At 48.7% G+C, this 18,659-nt stretch overlaps 6 protein-coding genes across 6 annotated transcripts; 3 read left to right on the forward strand and 3 right to left on the reverse strand.

Annotated features, from left to right (window-relative positions):
* Positions 1-577: 577 nt before the first annotated feature.
* On the forward strand, positions 578-1,334 carry FMAN_15314 (uncharacterized protein; the record flags this gene model as incomplete). The annotated part of the gene is made up of 2 exons (XM_041824903.1): positions 578-988; positions 1,041-1,334. The coding sequence occupies 2 exons, from the start codon at positions 578-580 to the stop codon at positions 1,332-1,334; spliced, it is 705 nt and encodes a 234-aa protein (XP_041690337.1).
* A 561-nt stretch (positions 1,335-1,895) lies between these two features.
* Positions 1,896-2,411, reverse strand: FMAN_15315 (uncharacterized protein; the record flags this gene model as incomplete). The annotated part of the gene is made up of 1 exon (XM_041824904.1): positions 1,896-2,411. The coding sequence occupies one exon, from the start codon at positions 2,409-2,411 to the stop codon at positions 1,896-1,898; it is 516 nt and encodes a 171-aa protein (XP_041690338.1).
* A 6,677-nt stretch (positions 2,412-9,088) lies between these two features.
* FMAN_15316 (uncharacterized protein) lies at positions 9,089-10,799 on the reverse strand (the record flags this gene model as incomplete). Its single annotated transcript, XM_041824905.1, has 2 exons — positions 9,089-9,226; positions 9,276-10,799. 2 exons carry the CDS (start codon positions 10,797-10,799, stop codon positions 9,089-9,091), a joined length of 1,662 nt encoding a protein of 553 aa, XP_041690339.1.
* Positions 10,800-11,740: 941 nt separating this feature from the next.
* On the reverse strand, positions 11,741-13,226 carry FMAN_15317 (uncharacterized protein; the record flags this gene model as incomplete). The annotated part of the gene is made up of 2 exons (XM_041824906.1): positions 11,741-13,150; positions 13,209-13,226. 2 exons carry the CDS (start codon positions 13,224-13,226, stop codon positions 11,741-11,743), a joined length of 1,428 nt encoding a protein of 475 aa, XP_041690340.1.
* Positions 13,227-14,070: 844 nt separating this feature from the next.
* On the forward strand, positions 14,071-14,516 carry FMAN_16239 (uncharacterized protein; the record flags this gene model as incomplete). Its single annotated transcript, XM_041824907.1, has 2 exons — positions 14,071-14,164; positions 14,209-14,516. 2 exons carry the CDS (start codon positions 14,071-14,073, stop codon positions 14,514-14,516), a joined length of 402 nt encoding a protein of 133 aa, XP_041690341.1.
* Positions 14,517-15,319: 803 nt separating this feature from the next.
* Positions 15,320-18,468, forward strand: FMAN_15318 (uncharacterized protein; the record flags this gene model as incomplete). Its single annotated transcript, XM_041824908.1, has 7 exons — positions 15,320-15,517; positions 15,573-16,184; positions 16,219-16,281; positions 16,332-16,421; positions 16,969-17,124; positions 17,174-18,210; positions 18,261-18,468. The coding sequence occupies 7 exons, from the start codon at positions 15,320-15,322 to the stop codon at positions 18,466-18,468; spliced, it is 2,364 nt and encodes a 787-aa protein (XP_041690342.1).
* Positions 18,469-18,659: the final 191 nt, after the last annotated feature.

Below are 18,659 nucleotides of genomic sequence, written 5' to 3' on the forward strand. Positions count from 1 at the left end.
TGAGGATCCCATAATCTCTGGGGACGTTAAACTAAGTTTCACGGATTTCTCTACCCTTGCTGCCCCGAGAGTCTGGACGCTGGGACAGAATCCAGGAGGGCGATCAGGACGGCGGAAGTAACAAGATCGTGTCCGCTGTGTGTGGTTTAGAGGAGAACACGGTGTTTGCTCATGTATTACATGAAACCTTTTACCTTTTCAAAGCAACTCTGGTGGGTCGATGTGGTGCTTCAGTGCAATGCACGGCAGAGTGCATGCTGAGCTCGCATATCCATTGGATCATTATCATGTGTGCAGAGGCAAACTACCGGAAGCTTAATGCTGTTGAACATATTTCTTTCAAACTTCACATGATGGCGGCGTGTCAACGGGTTGATACTGGTCTCTACGGATATGTGAATGCCATCTCCTCCTCTCCGTCACTAGCGGTGTGTCAAGTGGTATGTATGGGCATGTCACTGACAACTTCTTCTTTCTGTTCCCTCTGCTAATCTCAATCAAACTCCTCAGTTACTCACAAGTCATCAATCATACGCTATAACTTATCATACCTCACCAGTCCAGCTGATACGCCGAGATGTGTGAAGATAACTCACCAACACAGTTATGTGGGCATCACATCAGCACCTACGCACAGGGAGGTAGCCGTGGCCCGAATGCTGGTATTCGGCAGTGCGCCAAAACAAAGGCTATCATTCTCTGGGCGGTGACCAATGGCTTTCGTCCGGATGATCCTCAAAGTTGGCAGCAGATTCTTGAATGGTGTAATTACAATCAAGGGGAGGAGTTTCTAAACATTGTGGGGAAGCGTCTAAAGAAGACCGTCGTGTTTTTCTCGAAGATGGCTGAAAGGCACCAATTGGATCGGGATTCATTTGGTACTTCCACTGATGGCATCGACAAAGCTGAAGCATGGCTTGCACGGCAGAAGAGTCTGACGGATGTGGAGATGAAGGATGCAGATTCGATGCCCAAGACAGATGCCAAGGTTAGTCTGTCATCTATCACATGAGCATCTCCTTATACTAACGCTCCTCGAGTCACAAGTCTCGACTTCGAGTCGCAGAAGGGCCAAAGTTGATCGACGCCGTCGCCTTTCACGACCCAATGACCCAGCTCCCTCTGGTATCGCTTCCTCTGTCCCTGAGAAGGAGTCTGATGACAAGAGGGGGGCACTGGAGAAGAGTTGGGAGATCCTGTGGGATCAGGCGGAGCGGGATGCGGGACAAGGACGGGACCATAGGTTCCGTCAACTGCTTCTCATGGAAGAAGCGGTGACTTCTATGAGGATAGAGGTTGACAGAATGCACAGAGAGGCTGCTTTTGGGCTTTGAAGGCGTCTGTTTGATCAAGGGCAGTGGTGAGACTTGGAAACGACAGCGACTCGCGGGGCGAGATAACTAATTGCGTGGTCCTTGTTGGCCTTGCCCGAAGTTTTTATTATCCTTCTTTACAGACTGGTTGCATTGAGGATCTTGCGGAATGTGATGGGTAGATTGATCAGGAGAGCAGTGGTAATTCGTATGGATCTTTCTACAATTGTGTCGTGGCAATCGTCTATCGCGGCCACGAACCGATAGGATTGACTGAAGAATGGAACAATGTTGCAGGGTTTGGGATATCGGATGGAATGCCATCGTGTTCATGAATATATGAGGTACTAGATAATACACAACCCCATCACTTTTTCCCATTCGTGACTCTTGCAGCCCATCTTCGCCCAACCTCCGCAGAACAACTCTTTGATGCAAGAAGTGTAAACCGGTCTATTACCCATTTCAGCCTATACTCCTTTCCCTCCTCCATTGGCAATCCGAAATGACGAATCAAAAATACTCCTCTCGTTCCCACATCCTCTTCGACTCAAGCAAGTGGCCCTCGTGCGTTCCTTGGTTTCAGGGGTTGGGGGCTGGACTGGCACTACTCCAGCGGAGCCACCCAGACCAGCCTAGAGAATCTGGACGCTTGCGGGGACGTTCTTGGCAACCACCGTCTTCGGGGCGGGTTCTCTTCCTCCCTCTCGCGTCGGTAGGAGGTGCCTTCAAAGGAGGAGCAGCAACTTCGGCCTGCTGTTGCTTGTCCTTTCGCATGTTGTCCTCTTGTACCGCAGCCAAAGGAAGGGCGAAGTGAATTCCACGATTCAGGGTCGTAGCATGGCACCATGGATGCCCCGTCAGGGACACCCAACCGGACGAGTTGCTCCCATGCGGCTTGTTCAACATCGCGATGTCCATGTCCTTGACGATAGACATGGCGGCTTTCATAGCCTCTATGGGGTCATATTGCGGGAGGTTGATCAAAACGTAGCCTTCAAGGTGGTTCTTTCGAAGGCGCACCTGAAGTCTGTCTCGCGTCTTGTCAATGACGAAAGGTGGTTCGAAGGTTGGCGAATACACCATAGGAGTGTCCATTGTTGAGGTCAGGGGGGAGAATATGTTGTGCAGAGCCGCAAAGGAGTGGATGAATGGTAATGGGGATACTGTTGTCGAAGATGGTGTATCAGGAGGTGCTTGATGAAAGGCTAGTGTTCGACGTTGGTAGAGAGCATATTTGTCAGGGGGTCGGTATATGGAGGAATAATAGAGCGAAGAATATGACCAACCTGAGTAGAAAGGACGGTGATCTTGAAATAACAGTTGGAAGGTAGGGGTTTAGTCTAGTCTCATAACGAGCTAGAATCGCTTTTATGACTAAATTAACTACGCCTTGATCGAAATATGTGTAAGCCAAAGAATACCGTCAGTGCAGAGCAAATATTTGACATGTCAGAATAGCGTCAGGACAGCTGACCACGTAGACAAGGATGAGGCAGCTAAATTATATTCACTTAGACTCCAAGATTCACTGGAAACACAAATATAAAGACGAGCTTGCTGTAGTTCTGGTTCGGTTACTCGCCAAAATTGAAGCTTGACTCTGTCTCTCTTGACAAATGAAGCTGGAGGGTTTTTTTGATGTGGTGTGATGCTTGAGTGCAGCAGTCATGCGGCGCTAAAGCTGCCGCAAACCTCCCCGGGACCATTCTCTCGTTGACATACTGTACATATGCAGCAGGGACTTTTGCGGCCGTGGCGTATGCAGCAGTGATAAATCACCAAACTCAGGGGACCTCATATCTGGGCAGCGCATGCGCCCTGCCATCTCGGGCTGCTTAGTCCGCTGCTATTGGGTCGATCGATCCTCCTTGGATGTGGCAGACACAATCTTTGGGAAACAGAATGCATCAGCTCAACAGAGAACTTTATCCTCTGCGTCGACCAATTACATATCACTCACCCGGTCTCTCGCATCATTCCTCCCCCTCTGCACCTCATGTTTCGACCCAGCTCCGCCACAGTCAGTCGCAGCTGGGACCCGCTAAGCATCCTCCACCTCTTGTCCTTGGTCCTTTTGTTGCCCTACTTCATGCTAAGAGAAGGGTCACGACTGGCGTTTCCATCATGGTACATGTAATGATTCACATACCATTCACTGAATTCGTCTCCGTTTTCGATCTGGAAATTGCGATATTGTAGCTTAAGAATAGCGTTTGGCGTTAAAGCCCGTTTCAAAGAGAGGTGCCGTGCCCCAGGACGTGGAATTACTGGTCGTTGCCTTCATCATTATACTGGATGTTGGCTGTTGGCACCAGCGACCAGCGTTGGGGGGCTTCAACTTGAGCTGCCATTCACCAGTTTCACAAAATGATAATGATACAGGGAGTGTAATGAGGATTACCGCAACAGCCAGCGGTGAAACTGTATGGCGTTTGTCTCCGTAGCATGGTTTTCTACTGGGGGAGCAGCCAGCTACAGTGGGTCACTACACTGCTCAGCGCTATGACTGCGGCTAGGTTCAGTAAGTGGTTGGTTTCCCGCAGCACTGGACAGCCCCTGTAACGAATTGCTTCTTAGTTCAATGCACGGCTTTTCCGACAACGGCAGAACGACGAGTGAAAGTAAATCTTGACGAAAAATTAACTTCTTTTTACAAATGAAACAAACACACCTAACTGCTAAATACCAGCATAATCTCAAACTAATGCATCATAATGGAGTTCCATGCCACGAACTCATGCCAACGTTGATGAGACATGGCCTGAAGATCAACACGCTTGAGCCTTCTGTCAAATGTCACTCGTGAGAAAGAGGCTCGTGATCTACGCTTTGATGTCAGCCTGAGTCTTTCCCCAGCATACCATTCATAGCTAAAGCGACGGCTAGGATCTGTTCCTGACGCCTCGTGGAAACGCGGTTCTTTATCGTCTGTTGAGCCATGTCATGATGCCAAGAGCAGGCTTGTTCATACTCGCACGATCAGTCAACGGAGATGAGTTGCTTCCTTATCATATTCACGGCTCTCTTGATTCTGATGGCCAGAACTTCCAGGTTGTTGCATTGACTTTGCCCGCTGATACGGTCGCTTGACTACCGATGGTTGATTCTGCTCCCGGTTTTCGTGAAGCGCAGGCACTTGCTAAGAGTAACTCATCTCCGCGGTTGAGTCTGTCACTTTGTCGGAGAAAGTATGGGGCATTTTGAGCCAGCACTTACTGTCAGTCGTTCCAACGGCTGGAGTGGTTTGTGAGGTATCAAGAACTGGCGGTGCTCTCACCGAACAGATGGCAGTTCTTCCAGGTATTTCACCACCTCGGTCAGGTTTTTCGGTCATGAAGAGAATCCGTTGGCGTATTTTTGATCTCACGACGCTGAAATTTCATGCTAGGTTATTGTCGGAAAGATATTAACGTGAGAAACTCACCGAGATGTTTACGAGAAAGGAGCGCGGTTATCATTAAACGTTTCACCGCACAGCACATATGTACTGGAAAAGCTTGGTGTTTTTCGACGCATGCCAAATGAGATTTATGCTGCAAACTCTTTGTGTTGAATCATAGCTGTACTCGCGCATCTTACTGCCTTGGCATCTTCTTTGCTTGTGATGCATAATGGCCTGCACATCCTTCACTGCAGTAGGTTTGTCTAGCGAGTGTCGGGCGCAGTTACAGCGTCACTGATGTTGAGGACGCACATGTTGCTTTCAAAGTACACAATGTGCTCCAACGGCGCCCAGCGTTGCATGTGTCGAAGACAAGAGCTGTTCTCCATCCAATCTCTAGCATTGATTCATGGACTCAAATTTGTTTCAAGCTGGTCGATACTTAAGAACTATTCAGGAAGTTTTCCATCCCACATAGCATAGTGTTGGTCTCCAATGGCGCTTGTGGTCTTTCATGGCCATGTCTAGTTAGACTATATCCAAGTATTCTCATACTTCATAACTGGAACAACTAGAGCTTCCCTTATACTGTTTCCTGCAATTGGAAGCGGACGTACTCTAGATTACGGAGGCCCATGAAATAAGCCCGGATGCCCATTCTTCTTATTTGGTGTCCGGGAGCTCAGATGTCAAGCGAGTAGCTTCTACATGCGCGAGCTTGGCCAAACTTAGAGACCCCCTCAGTAATCACTCTCATCAAGGGAGGCCTTCATATCTTCAGAATATTCACAGCACATTTACGACTTATGCGCGATGCATTGATATGGAAATTGGCCTAGCCGGCCGAGTGGACATCCCTGGGGAACTCCCCGCACCAGGCATCCATTTTCAAGACATCACGAATACACCATCTCCAGAATGAGAGGTGCAGAACTAGCCCAACCAATCGATACCCTCTAACTTGTCATAATCCAAAGAGTAATCGGAGCGTAATACTCTAGTACGATTGATTCAACCCCCAAGTTGTTTCCGGCTCTGGGATCTTCGCCTGATTTACACCGTAACCTCCAAAACTGAGGTAATATTGCTACTGGCCCCGGCTACTCCGATGAACGGGCATCCTCGTAGCCACGTCTCTCGACGTAAATCTCAATTTCTTACTAGCTAAGGAATAATCAGCTAGGCGCAGGAACGACACCAGGCCTGTTCATAGTGACTGGCCAGTCGTCGTTGACCAAGTCAGGCTAGACTTGGTATACCATACTATGACACAGCCATCTAGATACCTTTCAAGGGCATGGCGTTACGAGCTATGAACGAGAGAGTCCTTCGTTACACTTGATCAGTTCAACAAATGTTTAAACTCTGAACAACTTTGATCCTTATTGGCGCCATGGATTTCCCGTCGTTGGGCCGTATCATTTTCTCCAATGCGGCATTGGTTCAGATGGCATCGATGAGGCGCAACGCAGATTTTTCGGTGATCTCGTTGCTTTCGATAAGGAACAAAGCATCTCAAAAATTACCCGGTCTTGGTATGCAAATAAATTGCAACTTGATCGGTGGCGGCATCCATGGTCGCTTTGATGGCAAAGATAGTGAATAGACTGACTTGGGCTGAGATGGGTGAAATTGGCAATGCCAAAGCTGTGAAGAAGCGAGAGAGGTGAATCGAGTCTTCCTATGTAAGCATAAATGATGAATCTATAGTTATCAATCTCAGAAAATGAAAAGCAGACATAGGCCATGAACTTGGGCGGACGGAGCAAGTTTGAGCTTCAGCATCGGGGCCACCAGCACGACGCAATAACGCCTCCAAATTTACTACCTCGGCGTTCTAAAACCTGTGTTATTTACGAACTCGCCTCCTGGCCTCACAAGGGTTCCATCATGGTCCCTTTTCCTCAGAGAAGGCCTGGAAGTAGCTTGCTGTATAGTGTATCTGATACTTCACTTGGCCGCTCCTCGAGCAAGAAATGCCCGTTCTCTATCAAGCACATTTGCCAAAGCCATATCTAACAATAAGTTCAACGTATATTTAAATCTTAGGGCGTTCTGATGACATGCTAGAAGCTTACAAGAACAGTATCTGCATGGGTCGGTTGCGACCTCACCAGCCCATGTTGTCTCAACTTTGACCCACTGTCTTGTGGGATCGCGTTTTATTGGTGTCTGGTTGCTATAAGCACGTCGGCTGATACTATACCATAAACTTTCAGAAATTTCACTGTAGTAAGGTTGAGCTGTTATGCGGGAGAAGACTATACCAGACTAATGTCGAAGGTTGTGCCTCGACCATCATAGTCAGTGTAACTTGTTAGCACATGTCTACTGTACTGGTCTCAAGGATGGCGAAGTGAGTGGGTACACATGAACCAGCGTAGTGATCTCAAGCTTAAATCATGTAAGACCATTGGTCGCTTGCCGTCCAGAAAAGATGTGCTGTGGAGTGTCTTCCATATTCCAGGGGGCCCCGGACGAGAGGGCTCTGCAGCATCTTGCGAACGTTGACGATGGATCTATGGAACCCCATCTGAAAGCAGGGACCTATGCTGAGCTTTTTCTTACCATACAGAGTACGATGAATGCAGCAGTGCAGCTTGAGCCTAGTCGTGCGATCCCTTGTTCCCATTTGTATTCCTGGTATTTCTCCTCACCAACCGCAATGTCCAGAAGTTGCATTGCGTAAATCTAGCGCTCTGCGGGCCCATAACTCGGTTCTACAGCACCTTTGGCAATTTGAGATGGCCATATGTAAGTCGACTCCTGTCATCCTTTCCATGTCTTCCGAAAAGAATTTCACGCGGAAAATAGAAACGACGGATTTGAAGCTATGCAGACTACAGAACCTTCAGGCACCGCCAAGTGATCATCTTATGATGCGCTTCGTCGCTGCGACATGAACCCACACACCGGAGCAGGATCCAGTGCATGTGTTTACTGGGTCCTCCCGGGATCGTCGCTATGGAAGATAATCTAGACTGAAGTAAAGGAATGCCGGTTTACAGATCCAGACTCATAAATCTGGGCAACAGGCAATATATATCGAGCACGAATTAATCAAGTGCTGTTGATATGTATATGTGCTCATTTTCCATGTTGTTGAGCCAGGGCGACCTCGCCAGGAAGGGTTTGACGATTGCATTCAATTGCTTCAATTGTAGGCTACTTTATGCACCATACTAGAAACTGCAGCTCGCGGTGGAAGAACAAGTGCTTAAACTATTTAAAAAGCCATTTTGGTGACCTCGGATGAGGTTACAGTGGCTGGTCAAGCTGCGCTTCTGGCAACTCAGCGTACTGATGTAATGGGGAGGGACAAAAAGTAGTACAAGAGATAACCGACGGCAAAAATTTATGCAAGGGTGGATTCCAACCCCGACCTCTGCCTTAAAAAAATGCCCGCCCACTCAACACCATGCTCCCCGCACTTGAACTCATCTAACGCTCTCACGATAGCTTCATTGATGCGAATCGAAACTGTCGTGCAGCTGAAAAGGCGCACGTTCGTAACATGACCCAGGAGTATACAAAATTTCCTAAGTGACGCCTCCTTGATTATTAATTCTTACCGTCGAGATAAGTTTCTTCTGCTCATATGGGCTTGATCAAGCCACTCCCAAAGTGTCGTTTCCAGCTTTGTAGCAACTTGCTGAGCTTGAGCGAAATGAAATGATTAGGTTGCTGTTGGCGTTTTGATGACCAAGTGAGTGCCTGGCGTCGCATCACTGTGGATGCTAAGCCCAATGGCTCTCCTGGTTTTTGGCCCTGCTCTTGCGACAACAACTTGCCAGGTCAGTGGGATTCTTGCGATGAATGGCCTATAATTTTACTGCTCCTGCGGTTGGCAGCCCTGCTCCTCCGATAAATGCCCCAATTTTCACTGCCCGCTTATTGAGGTCAGTGACTGGCTCTGGTGCATTTCGGACGCGCTGTATAGGGTAGATTTCGCAACATCGGTTAGGATGAAGGAGCCGCCCAACCTTGAACGAGCGAGTAGCCAGATACTGCCTTGAATCAAGTTAACTCGACTTTCGGATAACTGATTATTTTAAGAATGCTGATAATGTTATACTGTTGATGGCTGTTGAGTACCAGAACAAGGCATTTAGAAGGTTTGAGAGCCAAAGTAGGATTTTACAAGAAAAGGGCCAACGTCTGAATGATGTGGAGGCGCCTTTGGTCACACCTCTTTAGGTGACAATCCTTTCTCTTTTGTCCCTTTTGTCCTAATTTCCCATTTGATCACTGTTCTTCTATGTTCCAACTCTCTCGTCTTATTCATCCCTGGGGTACTTGGCGAGAACACTTACACGCAAAGACCCATATCCGAGCCATACGATCGCGCCATCGGTCGCTGTACTCAAGACGCCTCACCATCACCAGTCTACTAAATCAGGTTATCACAATCCCTTCTGTTAACATGGCACTGGGAGAAGCAAGGTAAACCTAGCTTCCTGCATTTGCACGACGAAGTGCTTCCACAGAGAACGTTTCTGGCCTTGCAACTGCACCCCTCTCGAAGATTCTGATCGGCATCAGCAACACATTGGAAACATTGCTGTATAGAGACTTACATCAAGAGCAGTCATAGCCTCTGCGTATCGGTCAAGCGGAGGCCACGAGCAGGGCGCCTTGTTCTCCCTCCATAGCTTGAGGAGCTTTGCCATTTTCGGGATGAACTGATCCGAGATATCTTCATTGGTGATCTTCTCATCCTCGTTTATTATACAGGTAGCCTGGGTGATATCAAGTAGGTGGCCCGAGTACCAGTGCATAGTGCCTGTCATCAGACAGGTCTTCATAGTCACTGGGGCGTGGAGTGTGCTCGGAGGTTGGATCAAATAGGAGCCCTCTTCAATATGGATGGCGATAGGGGCAGTCGGCAGTTTGTTCTCTTCATCCCAGTTCTTTAACACTTCGAACCCCAGATTCGGCCAGATCAACCAGACTTTCTCCCCTTGTTCGTTCAGCACAGTCGTGAACACCCCGTGTCTATCAATATGGGGCAAATGAATAGCTCCAGTTGAAGCCAGGAGCTGAAACCGAGTTGAGTCATCAAGATCCCCGACGGAAACCTCCGCTTCAATCTTCCCGTTGTCGGCATATGAGAGTTCAATGCACTTGTAGTCGTACATGTTCTTGATACACTCTGGCCCGGCATCGTCCTTCGTCCCTCTGAGGTTGAGAAAGTTCAGGGCCGGACCCGATACTTTATCACGCGCTTCTAACAGTGCCTTGGCGTCTTTGGAAGGTAGAGCAATTGGAGCACGGCCTTTTGCGGATGGACGGTGGAAGTCATGCACATGTAATGTATCTCGGCATGTTAACCAAGCCAGAAAGGTGTCGATTCTCAGGGGCCGAGGATTAGGTGTCCCGACTATAAGAACGGGTATAGTCGGTGGCCCTTTTATGAAGATCTCGGTCGCCTCAGCCATAGTACATACGATAATGCTATCCTGAGGCTTTGTGCTTTGACTAAGATCCATGTAATCTGAAGCAGACATGGTCCGCCCAACACTAACTCCTCTACAGTACTTATGCAAGCTCTTGTAATCCTCGCTTTCGCGTGTACCAGATTTCGCATTCTTTCTGGCATCGATCATTGCCATCATACGTGAAACAGCATCCTCAGCCTTAGATCTATAAGATTGGATAAGATCGCCAGCTGGAGCCGGCACTGGAGGTACAATCTGAGAGTAAATTTGCCCCTGGGATTGGGCCTGGGCCTCAAGTTGATTGAGAGGCTGCGACTCGGAACTCTGGCGTGGAAGCCTAGACTGGCAATTGATGCGATAGATTGCCCTACTCGTCGGACCGGGCGTTACCCACTCACCGCAGTCTTTACAGGGAAGACATATTTTCTCGTGTCTGTCACGATTGCATCTTCTTTTAAAGGCTTGTCCGCACTTTCGGCAAGGATGCTTTCCCCTCCCGATATCTCTGCCACAGAGCGCTTGATGAGCGTTGAACAGGGACTTTTTGGCACTGCAGAAATCGTTGCATATATTGCATCTCCGACATTTCTGAGTGTGTTTGGACCATGAATGGGTATTGAAGTACTTGTTGCATGTTTCGCATCGCTTCTTGCTGGGTACCATGATGATAGGACTGCACTGAGTATTAGCATGTGGTAGAACAATTAAGAGTCACCTGGCGCACATTAATAAATACCACTATCCAGTAATAGAGAACTTGTTTATCTGGCAGGTGAAATCTGCAGGAGAGCTGGTGATATTGTGTTGGCGTGAGGCCGTGATTCTTCCTGATTGCAGAAGTTCAGATCGCCAAGCTTCCCCAACGTGGGCGCCAAAGGCTCGCCAGATGGCAGTGATATCCTCATACAGGCGCTAAAGGCTGTTTAAGACACCTGCAGGGCTGAGCTTGTCTGATACAGAAGATCATCTGTCATTCCTGTCATGCAGGCTACAAGGCTGGGGCTGTTGTTGGAAGGCCGTGTACAAGGATGTCAGAAGAGAGGGTATTTTGACCGGAAGAGACCAAAATATCTGCAAGAGGAGTCAATCCAACTTGGGAGCAAATCATATGTGCTTGTTTGTTCCGCATGCTGAGGCCACAGAAACATGCAGCGACAGCTCTGAAGGCCCTGGACACTTGCAGCAGGAGCAAACTCAGTGACGCCGGCGATTATCGCGGGAGGCGAATGAGATGATTTGCGAAAGAAGACGTTGCTGTTGTGTATTACAAGCTGTATGAGTATTCCGTAGGAGTATGCCTTCGCCTTCGTCACTGAGGTGCACTGCTCAAAGTTCTGTGCCCTCTATATACTGTAAACTTCGGGGAGGGTTATAAGCAACTCTCAGGGTCCTTTCCAGGATAATAGATGAATTGATGGTGATAGGCAAAGATATTTATTATCTGATACAAGCATTTACAGACAATTTGTATCGAGCAGTAAGGATCGGTCTGTTCCCATCTCACTTCAGACACATATGCATGACAACTTTGACTTCAATCCATCAATTCCCAAGACCAAACGCCCTATACCAATATTCCTTTGTACATAAATGATAATCATCTCTCAAACACCAAATAAATAGCAACTAAGCACCAGTGCAAGAAGTAGCCCTAAACAAAACCACATTGCCTTTGGCCACTTGACTCCATTGACTAGATCAGGATGGAGAGATACTAGGCTTAGCTCCTTGTATGGAACAGTCCGAGACGGTCGCTGAATGGGCTTCTGATTTGAAGGAGATGGCCGCTGGAGAACTTTGTTATCCGAGCAAGATCGTTGCCGGAGGGCTCTGTGATCTCGAACGGATTGTCGCCGAGCAGGTACGGTATCTGGGACGGATGTTTCGAGCAGCCTTTTCTGGTAGTGCTCATCACACCTTGTGCAGGTAGCTTCTTCCACTGCTGTTACTGCGGGCTCATTCATCTTGGGCGTGGTCTTGGACATGTGTGAACCTCTTCTGAGCTCCTTGACGAATTTCCGATGGGCCCTTGTTGACTCAGACTCGTGTAGGGCTGGACTCTTACGCTCAGCCATCTCGGGCATCAAAGACCGCGATGAAGTCTTTTGTGTCTCTAGGTTGATGTAATTCCTCCTCCTAGCCAGTTCTTGACCCGCGGTTCGTGACTCCTTTCTCGCAGCCTGTCTACGATCTACCGACATGTCCACCTCTCGGGCGCTGTGCCTTCGAGTATCCGGTACCACAGATATATATTGAGCGATAGTGTCTTGGTCTTTTGTCTTGTCTCTTGCGCTTATGAGATCCGAAAATTGGTCAAGATAGGCCCTTGCGCGGTAAAACTCTTCTGTTGTTCGTTCTAGATCGACTTCGACAAAGTTGGCTTGGGCGGAATAAGGGGGTGGCTGATCAATGTGATCCTCCTGGCGGTAGAACTCTTCAGCTGCACGCTCAAGTTCGTCGTCTTCGACGGGGTTCATCTGCATTGAATAGGGTGGGATTGTAGGGTGCGTCTGAGACATCTGGTTTGATGGAAGTGGATTGCCAGTCCCAGGGACTCGGCCTTGATGATCGTCGGTAGACCATGCCCGAGGTAAGAGTTGATGGGTTGGAGGTGCCGGGCAAGGAGTATTGTTGATGCTATCGTGTATTCCACGTAGAGTCTGGCCCGAACTCCCAGTCCAATCAAGGACAACCTGCTTCCCTTCAGGGTCCCATCTCTCACTGACCTCTCCCGATACCTTAAGCTTGTTTAAGGTATACTTTAGCGAACTTCGCATTTTCGCCTTGACAACCTTCTTCTGGCCTTCATTTAGTCTTCGAAAGTCAAGGCCAATTGCGAACGCAAGCTGCTGGAGGCATGCGTCGCTTGTATCTTCGAGAAACGCTGTTGTATGATTGGCGCGAAGCCATTGCTCCATCACCACTCGATCTTGCGGAAGCCAGTGCATGCGTCGCGACGTCTTGGTGACCAGCTCCGAGAGGAGCTTACCATTAAAACTAATCTGTAGCCCTTCCTGCCCGGGTTTCGGTCAGTGTTTGTGTCAGAATCTTGGGCACGGCGAGAATGCTTACGCCGACGAGTTTCCCCATGATGCCTGATATTCAGTAGCAGATAGTACCAGATACAGTAATGCGATGATGTGAGAAAGGGTAGAAAAATGGGCGGGATTATATGTTGAATAAAATGAAGACCCTCAGAATACCAGGAATGATGGCCTCATGATGGGAGATACTGTGGTAGGGGAACACGGAAGAAGAACGAGCGTGGCCATTGAGCAGACTGAAGACGCATGGCGCAGGCAATTCGACGACGACATGGAGGATGAAAGGTCTGTCACAGCGCATGATTCAATACGCGGTATGGGAGGTTGCAGACTACTAATGCAGCGTAGAAGCGAAGTCTTTGTTGAAAGCGGGAGACACTCTTCAGTGCAACCCCAATTGAACTGACAGCCTATGTGAAGACGGTATCTTGACACCAATGCACCAGCTTCTGTCTCTGCGATGCCATCGAAATGCAAGACTAATGATGGATGCCGAATGGTGCGATTACCGTATAGTTGTTGCGACAATATTTTGAGCCGTTCCCGGGTTTGGGTCCGTTTCGGCTCCGGATCCTGACGGCACTTCCGGGGTTGGTCCGTCCCGGGGCCCAGCAGCGCGTATATCAACGCGCATTAACTCAGCGGCCGGTGCAGCAAAGAAGTCAAACATTCCAAGAGGAAGAAAGCGGTAACCTGAGCAAACTGGTCATTCACAGTTTCTAGAAATGAATAAAGAAGTGCTTCAGCTTAGTGACTGCTTGCATGGCTTGTAATCGGTATATAACAGGACTGACTCTTCACATAACTCTTTTCTAGTTTCTTGAGACCAGTACTCAACAAATACTGCAGCAAGCACATAAACTCACAAGTCCACGATCTAATTGGTAATCATGGGCTCTCAGCAAGAGGTCTCAACTGCAACTGACACAGCCAGGTCACATCACACTCACCACATTTCTACCATGTTCCCACCAGACCTTGATGGTATGTACAAGCTTCCTTCCCGTGACAGTATCTTACAAGAATAGCGTCCCGTTACGAGGCCGTTCCTCCCATTAAATGGGCCATTGAACAACTGCTTATTTCGGTCCAGCAACTCCGCGAAGAGATCAACTGGTCCGAGGCCATACAGGCGTGCGAACAACACTTCACCGAACTCCTTCCCGAAAAGTTCGTGAGATTCTTCGTTTTGTTGCTCATCATTTTTTTCGTTGCTCGATTCGTTGTCGCAACCGTCAAGGGCACCGTGGCACTCTTGATCACCTTGGTGAAGACGTGCTTGATCGCCTATATCCTTGCTATTATGCTCTATCTCGTCGACATGATGGTGGACTAAGGTCTGAAAGGACTATGGACTTAGAGTCGGACCCTTGGCTAGACTGGGACTTTTTTGGGGGGATGAAGAAGGAATTTTGGAATCTTAGGGCATAGGGATGGAGTCAAGTACAGGGATTTTGTGACAGAGTAAACTCAATGCAATTCTGGCTGTCCCTTCGACGAGGTTATATGTCACATGTTCTTTTGCCCAAACGTTTGATCGATGAGTTGAGCTAGAAATCCGGGTGAAAAAGACCAAGAACCGCCATGAGTAGAAAGCATGTCGTCCTACAGGGCGTCCTCAGTGAAAAGATATCCCCCTTGCTCTTCCGGCGGTCAACAGCGAGCTCTTGGCGAGACTGATCTCCCGCTAACGATTTAGCACTATTGCCCAAGCTTCTCCGCTGGGGTGCCCAGTAACCCACTGAAGCAAGAGGTTGCACCTGAGTCCGACCCTGATAAATTGAAGCTATTCCCGACATACGCATACAGTCTGAAGCCGTATTGAGCAACGTTCTTCAGGAGGCACCCGGCGAAAAGCCGACCATGGATCTTTTAGAAGTCTCAATCTAGGGTCCAGGGCCTCAAACGCTACTGCGGCCAGTACACGGGCTGCTAGAGCGACAAACCCCTGTATTTTGGTCATGACAGGCTTCCGCGGGTAGTGTGCAGGGCTGTTCCTTGCACCCTAAATGCTGATCAAATCGACAACTCTACTCCTGCAACGACGGCACTGCTCCGGCGACTAATGTAGTGGGTGACTGTCTTCTCAGATAAATGCCAGAAGGGCACTTGGCATGAGACTAGCATTGCTGTGACCACATGAAACAGCTGTCACTGTGTTGGTCTGTAACGCCAATAATCAAGTATCAATGGCTCGCACCCAATCACCTCGCGTATGCTCTTGGTCATATCTCTATTTCTTTTTGTCAGTTGTTGACATTCTTCAAGGGACTGGGAAGAAAACGTCTGACCAGAGCTATCACTGTGGCTCAGGATGACACCAGGCCATTCAAGAAGGTAAGCTTTCCCCTGGTTCATGTTCTCTCGAGGGTAATGGCTAAATGGCTTACAGGCCAAGACGACAACCCGTGGAGCCAATGAAACTGTGGCTTCAAAAGCGCAACAGACACAGAATTGCGACCCGAGTCATAGTAATGCCGAGACTCATGCCGCGAAGCCTCGTGGCGCCAGGATCACGCCCAGTGCTATTTATAACGCTTCAGCAGCGGCAACGATGGTTGCTCGAATTATACTCGAGAACATCCGGCGCGGTAGTGAACGAGATCTACTCGAAACCAGGGTAGAGGACTTCAATGCTATCGACCATGCCGAGAATCCCGCCAGGAACGAACTATGTGAAGAAGAGCCGGCTATCTCTAGGGAAATCTCGCTGAGAGAATTGCCCGAGAGTAAAGAGACACGTGCAGCTAAGGAAGCTTCAAAGACCGGCGAGGCCATCGAACTCGTGATGCTGGATGAACACGCAATGATATACAGCCTTGCCAAAGATCCAGACTCCCAGATCCAGCAGTGCTACGCATACTGTCAGCAAAAGCTCAAGGAATTTCCTATTCCAAGCCACATCTTCAGACCGCCCTGTATGCCCTGTGCCGACCTTTTCACGAGGATGGAGGATGATACCGAGACTAGCCACCTGCTTGAGAAGCAAGGCAGTACGTTCTTAGCTATGTATCGTGTGTTTGGCTGACAATCTGTAGCGGGATCTGGCCGCCAATTTCAAGGCTGGTAAGTCTTGTGCTGGTAAGCGAGCCCCGTGTATGGTACGCTTTTCTTCCCCCCTTTTCGCAATGGACTGATACCGACGGCACAGAACGAGATGCCTATGCTGCTGAGGGGAATCAGTAAGCTCATGAGCGAGGCCAATTTCTACTTCCATGACGCAAACCACATGATTCCGTTCGTAAGTAGAGTCCAATCGACCATGTAGCGAAGCTCACTCGTCTGACAGCCTCCGGACTGAGCACGCGTCAAAGCTCGATACTCTGAACTGAGGAGCCATCCTGACGTTGGTTCCATCGAGGCCATCAGGGCAACGCAGCAGTGCATCATCAAGATCGACGGCATCAGCAGCCAGGTCTAAGGGCAAACATCTCGCATTTTGAATCACATTGACGCCAGGTTATGCAACTTGGAGAGCCTGGTGCAAGATGCCATCACCTCAAGGAATCGAGTTTCTCTCGCTGCTGGACCTCGGCAAACGGAGATTTCGGAGCTTGAGACGGGCAGGAAGAGATACGACGTCTTAGTGAGGAAAATATTATCTTGAACCGTAGAAAGATTGAATGGCGGGACAAGTATCACGATGTCTTGATACGATTAGACAACGAGAGTGCTGCTGGACCGGAATTCAGGTAATTCGTCTCGTCGAGCCTACAGTCGAGGTTGGGGGACAACAAAGAGCACGCTTTCAATCATCTTTATCTCAAGTATTGTTAACATGTCTGTAGCCAAGGCTTCTTAGATTATGTAGTATATGTTTCTTTATGATTCCAGAACAAACACCTCTGTATTTCTTTGTTTGCTGGCTACGTCGAGCTGGAAAGGCCTTGGGATTCACCAGAGAGAAATTAGAACGTGCCATCTCTTTACTTCGTCGTTTTCAAGTACGTAACTCATCCCATCATAGCAAAAGTCACCGTAAATAGAACAAAGAGCCTCACAATCTTTCAGAAGATGGCAGATTGTGCGTCAGCTGGTATGGAGGTGCTATCCATTGTGCAAAGTCACGTGCGTCAAGTTCTTTGTTCTCTTCAATATCAACTTGACAGTCTTCCTGTGTTCCTCTCAACCTCAGCACTTTTATCTATCATTGTTTCGCCTGCAATGTACTACTGCACATTTGAACCGGGAAATCCCACTTCCCAGCACAAGACCGCCTGTCCCTGGTGCTTGTTGAGGTATCCACGATACCCAGTCCCTGCCTGGCAAACAAACCCTATCCCTCCGCCAACAGAAGAACAGCTCGATCGACTTCTTCATCGCACCTCGGATGGGCTGCGCTGTTACAGACGGATCTTCCTCCCAGTTCTTTCCATCTTCCCTGTATGGCTTCTTTGGACTATTTGCACCATTTGCCTCGATTGGTACAATGCGTCCAAAGCCATCATTCCATTTGTCGACCTCATGGATGAGATTGCCGAGAACGCTGGTCTTGCCCTTTCCGTGCTTCAGTTGCCTCTTTACACATTCGTTCCTCTTCAAATATCTGGCGGTTTAGATCCACTAAATGGAGTGCAATCATCGCAGTTTGCGATCATTGAAGCTCGCGCGCCTATTCACGAGGTTATCTCCAATTGTCTAGAAAAGGCGTCACTAGATGACAGACCAGAGGATGAAGAAACAAGAAATATCACCAGAACATGGGTAGATGCGTACTACATAAGGTATCTTGAACAGATGAGACGCCCTGAAGAAACAGAGCCACAAGCGGCACTGCGCCTTACCAAGACATACATCGCGTTGATCGAGGACGCTTTTATGACCCTCAGCGATAGGCACCCAAGCAAGTTCAGGATGGCCGACTTTTCTAAAGATAGTCTCTATATCTTGGAGGAAGTAACTACACGTATGGACCAACTTCGCGAGACAATACACCGTTTCACAAGCAGCTATAGTGCTTTTATGGAGGAAATGAGCCAAGCTATCATGCCGCTTGAGGCCTGTAGAGAATATTATAAAACGATCGAATAGTAAGTTCCAGGCATAAACGAAACGTGACGGCATGCGCTAACAGACACAGCCACAAACAGGAGGCATCGTTTGCAAATCAACGCGCCTGTGACGCCAAATACATAGCCGATCTCTACAAGCTCAGCCTAAGCAAAGCAGTTATCGCGGAAAGCGCCGTCAATCACCTTTCTCGCGAGCTCAAAAGGAAATACGTCTTGAGACTTGGAGGCGATCTCTCGGAAGTCGCCGTTGGGCTGTCTAGGCTTACGGCTGATTGATGGCCAACGCCTGGAACGATCGATGAGCACTTTGCCTCCTTTTCTGGAAGGGTCATGGATCATACAAGAAGACTTGCCGATTCTTTTAGGAGCTAGGTCGGTCGCCTGTCTACGAGCCCGGTTCTCTTGGTGCTTTGCTCAGCGCTCAGTTGGCCGATGGTCTTTCAGATCCACTGAAGTTTTTGGGTTGC

Source organism: Fusarium mangiferae (assembly GCF_900044065.1).
Source record: "Fusarium mangiferae strain MRC7560 genome assembly, contig: FMAN_scaffold019, whole genome shotgun sequence".
Lineage (NCBI taxonomy): Eukaryota > Fungi > Ascomycota > Sordariomycetes > Hypocreales > Nectriaceae > Fusarium > Fusarium mangiferae.